Raw genomic sequence first — 11,236 nt, 5'->3', positions numbered from 1 at the left:
CAAAGACTTTTAATGTGTGGTAAAACTGAATGTCATGAAACCTGTAATATATAATTTAAAAAAAGTGTTTTCTATTTTTTCTTTACAACATAGAAAAATGTGTTTTCATTGTGATACAGATACATAGGAACTTAACGTATACTATGTTGGTTCCATTGATGCAAACCTGAACACAATCGTTGATTGATCATTAAAATAAACTTGGTCTGAGAATGTGCGCAGGCCACCCATCTGACCACTTAACACGGCAGCCGTTAAGTGGTCAGATGGGTGGGCCACGAACGCTTTCGAGACTTTCAAGTGGGCCCTGCTCAAAAGGATGGGGTCCACTGGCACAACGAAAGATCAGTGAATGTGTTATTTCAGTGAGGATCATGAGCAGCACTGACCTCTGAGCCATAGAGGTGTAGATGAGGCGACGTACTGCTGATGAATAGTCTGTCCTCTCCCTGGGATCCAAACACCTGGAATCCTTAAGGAAATAGTCAGCGTGTCATTGTGTTCGTTCCCATGAGAATTTTTAAATATTTAACTTTTCATTTCAGTCAATGGGGCTCTGATCGGGCTGAAACCCCGAATCAATCACGTTGGCAATTTATTGACTTGTTTAAACCATAACATATTAAATGTTATCTACTTAAGGCACATCTAGAGATCTGTCATCATAGAAAAAAGCCATATGTGTAAGCCATTTTAATATTATACTTAAAAGAATGTGAATTAAATCAATACAATAGTTCAGTGGCTCTTGTGACAAAAATCGAAACAATGAAATATAAAAGATGAGAAATCTAGACTAAATAATGGATACAACATATCAATAATACGCCAATTAAAAGGACGTTGTCACCTACCTGAGCTCCAGTGTCGTTTTCCAGGAAAAAACTTTGGAACTTCACGGTTGAACCAAGGTTTGGCATCCGGCATGACTTTGGCCTCACCTTTACAGGACTGGTCCAACCTTGTCAGATTGTAGCTTAATATTATTATGAGATCATTAAAGGATCACTTCACCCATTTTCAACCATCATATAATTGGTCCTCACTAATGCTCATTATAATATGGTATCATTTTTGTCTACTCACTCTGTGCCTCAGACTCTGTGGACAGTTCAGAAACCTGCCTACCAGTGACATACATTATCGGTAGGCAGGATTGGCCATTTCAAATGATTATTTTTTAATACTAGAGGTTCAGGCCGCTACGTGCATATGCCCATATATGCTTCAAATATGCTTCAGTATATGCCCATATATGGGCATGCCCCCTTTTGTGCCCATATATGGAGATCTCCGTACCTGTCAGTGCTTGACCCATATATGGAGATCGCTGATGTCATCAGTATATGCCCTTATATGGGCATGCCCCTTTTTGTGCCCATATATGGAGCTGACTGATTTGTTTGCACCTAGATCTCTGTCTGTCAGTCCTTGTCCCTTTTATGCCCATATATGGAGATCACTAGATGTCATCAGTATATGCCCATATGTGGGCATGCCCCTTTTGTGCCCATATATGGAGCTGACTGATTTGTTTGTGCGTGATGCCATGACGACACATTTAGGTTAGACAACACACTCCATATTTGGGCGTAGCTGCATTGGGAACTCCTTATATGGTCATGGCAGGCTGACTCATATGACATGAGCTTGATGTCAGAGGCCCCCCAGCCGGTCCTGCCTCAAGTCAATTTTGATATAGGATGAGAACAATGGCTTCAATTATAACATGCTAACTTTCCAGGAATAGAAAGCCTGTAGTTTCTATGGCTTGGATTCCCCATCGATGATGTCACTGTTAGGCATGTTTCTGAACTGTCCACAGCCCTCCTTCAGAAAAAAATGGTACCATAATATATCTAGAAAAAGTGCTCCTCAGAGCACAGGTCTCCGCCAGGTCAGGTAGGTTACTGTGGCCTCCTGGTGGCGCTATAATAGGCCAATGTGAAAAAGGTGCCATTTCTTTCTAGGCCTTTCAAGGCAATCAGAATTCATGATTTGAGGCATTTTGTTTTGCAAAAATCGACCTGATGGTGGCGCTACAACAGGCCAATGTGAAAACGGTGGCATTTCTTCCTCGGTTTAGTGGGAATGTGAGTGCAAAATTTCACAGAAATCGCTCGCTGTGTTCATAATTTGAAGCATTTTGTTCAAAACGGACCAATCCTGAAAACTTTGGAAGCCAATGTTAGCCAATCAGGATGGAATATGAAGAATCGGACAAATCAGTCTTGATCACATGACTATAGAGGTACCGTGTACCGATTTGCGTGATTTCTGGATAAAATCTGAAGGAGTAATAAAAGGCAGATGTGAAAAATGCAGGGCAGAGGGTTTCCCTTGGCCTTTAAGGAGTGTGCGTGTAAAGTTTCACACAGATTGGTGCAGTTATAGGTAAAAACGCGAATCGGCATGTTATAGCCCCATGAGGCTGATTTGAAAATTTTCAAGTGGCATTTTTTTCTCTGCCTAGTGGGAATGTGCATGCAAACTTTCACGGAAATCACACGCTGCATTCATGATTTTGAGGCATTTTGTTTAAACGGACCAATCTGCAAACTTTGGAAGCCAATCTTAGCCTATCAGGATAGAATATGAAAAATCGGATTGATCCGTCTTGATCACATGACTAAAGAGATACTGTGTACCGATTTGCGTGATCTTTGGACAAAATCTGTAGGAACAATATTTGAAAAAGAAATCAAAAATGTTGGCCTCCTGGTGGCGCTTACAACAGGCCGATCTGAAAAATTCTGGGGCAGAGGTTCTGCTCTGGCATCCAGGGAGTGTGTGCAGTGGTGGGTTCTACCGTCAGATGCTGTGTACGGCGTACACCTTGAGATTTTTTTTCGTCGCCACCGTACACCTTCAAAATCTGAGACGCTGATACGCTCTGATACGCTAACTGACGGCGCTGACTGACTGGCGTTAACGTGCACTGTGCTGGCTCAGGCAGCAAAGCGAGAGAGAGTAAAAAAAAACGATTCTGGAACGCTCGCCCCAAAACACACTCGCCCCCATTCATTTCGCGGACAGAGGCCGCCGGATTAGACCCGGGGCGAGTGTGTTTAGGGACGAGTCTTCTGTGATTTCATTCACCAGCCAGTGTTGCCAGATTTTGCGAGAGAAATAAGCAACCAGTTCTATGAAAACAAGCCCAAAAGAAGCAACTTAGGCCACATGAGCACTTAAAACCTACGCTATTTTCTATTTTTTTAAGCAAGCCTAAGCAAGTACACTTTAGAAACAAGCCCCAAAAAAACGCAACCCACAACGACCAACATTTTACAAGAAAACTTTACAGAAAAACAAGCCCAAAGTCGCTTATAATACGCGGACATGGCAACACTGGCCCCAGCAGGTAAAGCCCCGGAAGAGTGAGACAGGCAGCGCCAACAACAAAAACGAACAAGGAACCGAGAGTGGTACGAGAGACAGAACGAGAGCAAGACAGACATTACAGAGGCAGACACACACGCGCGCGTAGCGTGCGAAAAATTTTCACATGCAATATTTTTGTGGGCCACACACGCGCGCGTGCATTTTTTTTACATTTAATTAATTATAGACACGCGCATGCCGTGCGTGTGGGAGGCAGGGAATAATCATAGTATACCTTCAAAAAAAAACTAGAACACACCACTGAGTGTGTGTGCACAGTTTCGCTGCCATCGGGCCAACCAGGGCCGCGCCAAGGGTAGTGCGAACGGTGCGGCCGCACAGGGCCCCGCGCTTGGGGGAGCCCCGCAAAAAAACGAAAAAAAAAATAATAATACATTTTTTTTTTTTTTTTTTAATGAACAGAATCACATTTATTAAGAGTTATAAAAAGAAATAACCGCAAATAACCACCAAAAACTCGCGCGGAACGGGGGCGCGCACGCGCGCTGCGCGCGCACACGAGAGTTCGCACAGGGCCCCGCATTTCTCCCGCACGGCTCTGGGGCCAACGGTGCCGGAGATTAGCTGCTCGCAGACAGACAGACACACGGACGGGCGGACAGGGTGCAAGACATAGTAGTCTCTCCACGCCTTCGGCCTGGCGGAGACAATGAGTATTAGAGGAACATTTATATGAAGATAGGTTGAAAATGACTGCAGTCGTACTTTAAGGACCTTGTAGTTTATCCCATATACCTAGTAGGATGTAGTTAATAGCCGAGTACCGAGCATAAAATTGCAGTTGAAAGTGTATTCATCATGTATTCACTTTACCACCAAGGCTTGCCCTCAAGGCTGCATCAGGGATTTTTCTGGAGTTCCAAATCTTTTCGTCAACCTCGAGTGCCACCGATTGCCGTGATGGGTTTTGTGGTCTCTCCATGTAGCTTGGAGGAACCCATAAACCAGAGGACACGTGATGGACATCAATGAAATTAGCTCTACCTTTGATTTCCAAATCCACCTGTGCCCCAAGACTAAGTTGGCCCGAGCATGGGTCCAGCAGAGGAACGTCATGTCTTAATGGTGCCAGTGGTGCGTGGTCCGCGGGTGGACGGGCCTGTGGGTTGGATTTAACGAAGCCACCGTTTCCTCCGATTTGTAAACTAGGGAAATCATAGTTTCCACACTCACGGGGCAAGTTCATGCGCTTACGCACCAATAATTCATTATTAGCCCTACCTCCTCCAACAGCCTCATTGGAACTCAGCAGTCTGACTCTGTACGGTTGTACAGAGGAAGACAGCGTTGGTCCCAAAACAGCATTCATAGCTCGGATAGCTACGTGGGGGCCATGAAGAGTTAAAATAATAATAATAATAATAATAATAATAATAATAATAATAATAATAATAATAATAATAATAATAATCCAGTGGAAGTTCCACACAACGTAGCTTTAAAGAGTCACTCACAGACAAATTATCAACTCTAACGGCGAAGTTGTTGCCCTCCCTTGTTGTCCAGAGTCTTTGTTTGCCGTTTGGATCAAATTACTGACATCTCTGAGCAACCTGACCACGTTGGTAACACACCTGCCAGTGGTAAAGTAACTAAGTAAGTACATTTACTCAAGCACTGTACTTAAGTACAATTTTGAGGTATTTTTTACTTTACTGGAGTATTTCAAATTTTCAGTACTTTTACTTCTACTCCATTACAGGAAAATGTTGTACTTTTAAATCGAAAGTACAACATTTAAAAGTTTTAATCCACTACAATTATATGAAAACGTAATACTAGTTACTTTGTAGATGTTGATTATTATTACAAAACATACATTAACCACTTCAACTCATTTGAAAATAGCCGATCTACAAGCTCACAATGTGTCTGATGCCAGGCATTGTGAGATTGTAGATTTGCTATTTTCAAATGATTTTAATAAATGTTATAATTTTGAAAACTTGTGAAATGGGACATTCTGCATAATGAGTACTTTCTACTTTTGTTTCTTCAAGCACATTTTGATACCAATACTTTCGTACTTTTACTCAAGTGAATTTTGAATTTCGGACTTTTACTTGTAATAGAGTATTTCTACCTTGCAGTATTGATACTTTTACTTAAGTAAGAACTGTGAGTACTTTTTCCACCACCACCTACCACTGGGCAGTGCAGTGCAGTGCACTTGATATTAATTGCAGGGACATACATGTCTGTTGTACCTACTTATAATCGCTAGATGGCGTAAAAGCTCTGTAGGGTAGGCTACTAGAAGGTCGTGGCAGACTGAAACGATCATATTTCATGCGCTGCTGTTGCTACAGTAAACAAAACACTTTTTATTTATTCATTCATTCATTTATTTAAAGTATTTATTTATTTATTTATTCAAAGTATTTATTTATCTATTTCGAGAAGGGAGTGAGGTCATGGTCTATCTAGGGTTAGGTTTACTGTGAAACACAGGAGATGTTTATTGCCCACTTGTACTGTCTGCAACTTGCGTTTTGATACGTAGCTGACACTCAAAATTGAAAATTATGTAAATCCTATACACAAGTGATGTACAGTAATAGGCTATAACGGTTTAATCTGGTGAGTGTGCTGACTAGAAAGGGCTATCTTGTGTCCAGTGGAGCAAAACAACATTAATGCCATGTGCTTCAGTGCTCATTAATTAGTTTGCTTGGGTTGTTTAAAATGTCACATCAAATGTAAATATGACATGTTACATACATAAACAGTACATGCTTGAATACTGGGCTACTACGATTTTTCATATTTTCCTTAAGGTGGCACTCTTAGTAGTCTGTTTGCAATTGACACAGGAGTGAATGAAAGTGAATGTGTCATTGGTGATGATGGTGATGCTTGCTGATTCTTACTCAGAGAGGATGTAAACACCCCATGAGCTGTTAAAACGGGTTTTAAAAATAGCCTAATTAGAATTATTCAGATAACTGAGTTGTGATTGTGCCTGACTCCCACGCAGTGCTTCGTCGCTAAATGTCTCAAATGACACTTGCGAGATAAAATGTGGACCTTTTGAATTCAAATGGAGCCTCTTGAATCTGCTGTTTGCTAATACAAACGAATAGAACATTTAAAAAAAATAAAACATATTTATCTATTGCATTAGTTTTATTTCTCTTATGAACCATTCACAGTGCATGCATATTAATATTTATGCATTGGCAAAGAATTAGGTTGCATAGGTCCTGAGGTCGAATGATTTATTACGTCTGCAGCGCACATTCATTATCCCCATATAACAATGCTTCATATTGCTGCCATGCTTTGTATTCCAATTATACCTTATTCCAGGCTTCTTCCGCTGTTGCAGGAATTTAAATACCCCCCACCAGCACACACAACACACACACACACACACACACACACACACACACACACACACACACACACACACACACACACACACACACACACACACACACACACACACACACACACACACACACACACACACACACACACACACACACACACACTTGCACACACACTCAACTTGATGGTATTTGTGGCATGCAGGAATACAGTTATATGGGTATTTCTGGAGTCAAGAAACATTTCCATTGGAGGAGTCCTTGTTACAGAACTCTCTGTTATTATAGTCAGCTTGTCTCCCTCTCTCCTCCACAGACTCAGAAATTATTTAAATCTCCCATGGTGCCGAGTAACACTATACAGTGCAGCAGCCACTAATTTGAACAGGCTGCTTTCATCTATGAAAAAAAAAAAACTGTTGCTCGCGCTCTAGCACTTGTCGTTTGTCTTGTTGTTGTTGTTTTTGTCGTTGTTGTGTTTCAGTTGCCATTGTCGTGGCTGCTGCTGAGGGTCATCATTTTTAGAACAAAGTCATAATAGCCGTGTTGTGTCTGGAGAAAATATGGGCTGATGCTCCTCCAGGCATGGGGAATATGTTTGTTCATCAGACAGCTGGACGGAGCGAGGGTGACCCACGATGACACCCCGGGATCAAACCGGAGTGGGTCAGGAGGTGACATTGCTACTGGCAAAGAGAGCATGGATCATGTAAGCCATGGATTCAGCAGTGTATAGAGCACACACCAAAATGACACAGACAGGATTCTCTGACACGCAGGCACAGGCAGTACACAGTAGAATCCTGAGTGATAATTTAACTGTTCCATTTGTGCACTCAGTGTAAATGAACACTGAGGTGTGTATGTTGGCAAGCCTCAAGATAATAAAATGATAATACAGAGCAGATCTAGATGATCAGGTCTCTCATATCTATTGTCATTTCTTTGTGGATGTGTGAAGGCGAAAACCTTGTATTTTTAGCGTCTTATCTAGATGTGGCTGTCTGTTTGTATGCATAAGGCACCATAGTGCAGTATTACAGTAGTGATGTTGTTTTCAAAGGCTAAGAAATATAAGGAAACGAAACCAGCCTATGTAATAATTATTTATGTATCCACAGCATGGGTTATGTCCATATGTCTTGTATAGTCATGAAAATGTATGGCTTTATTTATGGCCTATATTGCCCCAAGTCACAGCTCGTGGGCTGTATTCATCATACTGTAAAGGGAGCGAATTGATTGCTGCCCCGGTGCCCATGCATTAGCAGAGAGGGCGGATTTGGCTGAAGCAAAACTCTGTGTCATGCTTGTGTGCGGCACCTTCAACCATTTGGAAAAATCCAAATGGAATGTGGAGATGAATACACCCATAAGCACCAGGGGTAGCCATGTCCTGCTCGGAGACTGGCCGAAGGCTTTATTTGTAGTGCTGCTTCCATGCTCCCGGTTGCTGCAGCTCTGTGGGTTGTCACACTCAGTTAGCTCAGTGAAGTAATGAAAATGCTGCCGTACATTTTTCATGAGGGAGGTGGGAGTGAAAAACTCTCTGCTCTTTGTAATGCTTTTAATATTATGGAACTTTTCACACACACCTCTGGGCGACCATGATGCTGCATATGAGCATGATGTTTAATACTAACATTCCTCAAGGGAGAATCTGCATAATGCAAAGTCACTTTCAGTGATGAATATGTTGGCTGTGGCAGATATACGTACAGCTGTAAATAATGCCGTAAATTGAGGTAATGATGCCTGTCCAGTTTTACAAAGGCATAAGAGAAACCATGCAAATTAGACAGGTCATTACTGGAGAATACAGTGTTATGTTACTGCAATTCACCTATCTGTGCTGCACATCATTATAGTAATTAATGAATTCATTACTAATCACACCCTTGGGTTTCCAAATGTGGAGGACTATTAACTATGAAAGAGAAGTATAATGTTCAAAAGATAAATGCAAGTGTACTGTATTTGAGACATTATGTAAATAATGGAGTTAATCAACTCAATTTTTTTCAAATTCATAAATATTGTCAAACTTGAAATAAGTCTATGATAAAGTATACATTATATAATATGAGGTAACTATGTTATTTTTAGTATATTTACAGTGGTGCAGAGGAGACCAATTTAGGGAGATGTGTCTGGGATTCTTTTATCTGTATGCAATAATACAGCTCTGATTTTCAATTACAAATAAGACGTTGCATTAAGCACAGAAACACAGAGGGTAATGGACTTTCTCTGTTGCTCAGAGAAATAGTCTCGTCCCCCAAGACCTCTGTTTCCATTATTAAACCTTCACCATATTGCCAAGTCAAGCTGTTTCCATTCCCTCTGACTAAAGTGAAATTACCTGCTTTTGAAACTTAAATGTACAATGAAACTATCCTCTCTGAGTGGCACACTACTTTCTTGAATCTAGAGGTGCTGTCAGCTCGGCAGGGGCCATATTATGTTCTTGGATGGCCCCAGCTACAAAAAAGATTGTGTCAAGTGTTGTTTGTATTGAAGTCTAATATTGCTGCAGTCACCCACAACATCCCAGGGGGAACTGCGATAAACATTGGAGCCACTGTTTACACAGTTATGTTTGCTAATAGATGCACTGTGCATTCTGACAGAACTAGTTGATGAATCACAACACAGGGACCACAGAAAGTGGAAAATCCCCCAAGATGAATGTTGTGGTACAACACAAACACTTGGTATTCATCCAGGCTAAGACAAAAAGCTGCTTTCTATACGATAAAGTAATCCACAATACCATCTGACTCTAGTCTCTGACAGGGCGTTATGCAGATGTGTGCATCATAACAATGCTCTCCTCGACTGAACTCCCTTTGAAAATCATTGTGCAAGCAGGTCACAGCAGCTTAGTCTGCTTCTTTAGGCATGAATTCTGGCTGTCCCTCTGTATCCTCCAAGTCTTATCACTCACCTATCTGGCCTAAAACCGTCTGTGATGGATAGGGCTAGATTGGACCTACGGCACCCAATCCAGGTCCTGTTATTGAGGGAAATCGAGGAGATGTGTATTTCCCTTGTGTCCAGATCCTTTGCTTATCGTTTTCTAAGGCTTATATAAGCTCCAAAGTTGGATACACTCTTGCAACACCCCGTCCTTCTTCAATTCATTCACACTCAATTGGAGCGATATCTCTCACTTTGGCTATACATTATAGTACTGTGAGATGTATTTCCTAGAATGGGTTCAAAGACAATTCACCACTGCAACAAGGCTGCCACCTTCATCTGGAGGCAAGACGAGGCAGAGAGGTGAAATTGAAAATGTGAATGCCATCTTCCAGATGGCAGTGGAATGCTGGATATTTAATACCAAATCTATAAAGACCATTTCAGGCACCCAGACTCCAGAAAGCTGGGCCACTCAATCACGAAGCAACTCACTTGAATTGATCAAGGAGCATCGTAATCACATGGGAACGTTACATGTGACTCCGAGGACGATTCACAGGACTGTCAAGGGAATCAAAGCTGGATTTAATGGATTTGAATTGATGTGCTTAGAAATCATTTTTGAAGGTGAAAATAGAATTCTCAAAGCATTTTGCTAGTATTTAGCAGCTGTCGAGTGAAATTAAAGTACAAGAAATTGGAATTCAGGCGGAATAAAGACAGCATCAAAGAATCAGAGGCTGGGGTCTTCCTTTGAGTTCAGAGTCAGACTATGATGCAACTGACTGGGCTATCTGGGAATACCGAATATGAAATGTACTAATGAGTCACACTGCTAGTTGTCCCAAATTATGCATAAAACTGAAATGCATTTTCAGATAACATGGTTTCTTTATTTGATCTGATCAACCACAGAAATTAGAAGAAATTCTGTTTATATCATTATGAAACCATAATTAGTAGCTGTGGGATCTTTGAAGATAAATGTATTATGTTTAAAAGTAAATGTATTTTATGTAGGAAGCCCATGACATTAGGCTATTGCAGAATTAGTGGCATTTCTCAGCTTCAAGCTAGTTCTGAACGTAGCAATGGATATTCAGAGATATGACAGGCTGCATGAAATGCTTTAATGCATCTTGGCCTACAGAACTGTATAGACAAGCAGACAGGCATAGATATGTGCACACTTGATTTGAAGTCTTTCAAAAGTCTTGCAGTATCTTTGTTTAAATGACTTGTGACCTGGCAAACACTTTCACCTACCTCAAACTTTTCCCATCAAATGTGAATCTAAATAAAGCCAGTCTATGGCAACTCATGAACGTAGGTTAAACTGTTATGGCCAACGTTTTCACAACTTTTGATTATGGTTGATTCTACGATGCAGTGTTCGATTTGCCGGGGTGGTAGTGGGAAATCCATACCTCTGCTTTTGATACCCCCACTCTGGTCATTCACTTTTATAGCCTGTGGGGATATGATTTATCCCTGCTTTATTACAGTACATCTCCTTTTGGGAAATGTAGACTGTCTGAAATATTTTATATGTTTGATATCACAATTAATGATGTAATTAA

General features: G+C 41.2%; 1 protein-coding gene across 1 annotated transcript in view; it reads right to left on the bottom strand.

Annotated features, from left to right (window-relative positions):
- spmip7 (sperm microtubule inner protein 7) overlaps positions 1-4,588 on the bottom strand; it is a gene marked incomplete at both ends in the record, with an annotated part of 12,042 nt that extends 7,454 nt beyond the window's left edge. The window contains 2 exons of the mRNA XM_080449609.1: positions 390-464; positions 4,299-4,588. Of these exons, the coding sequence (XP_080305735.1) occupies positions 390-464; positions 4,299-4,588 (365 nt within the window). The remainder of the gene's footprint in view (positions 1-389; positions 465-4,298) is intronic.
- Positions 4,589-11,236: the final 6,648 nt, after the last annotated feature.

This window comes from Gymnoscopelus braueri, assembly GCF_963280865.1.
Source record: "Gymnoscopelus braueri genome assembly, chromosome: 14".
Taxonomy (NCBI): Eukaryota; Metazoa; Chordata; class Actinopteri; order Myctophiformes; family Myctophidae; genus Gymnoscopelus; species Gymnoscopelus braueri.
This window is presented reverse-complemented; position numbering and strand designations above follow the sequence as displayed.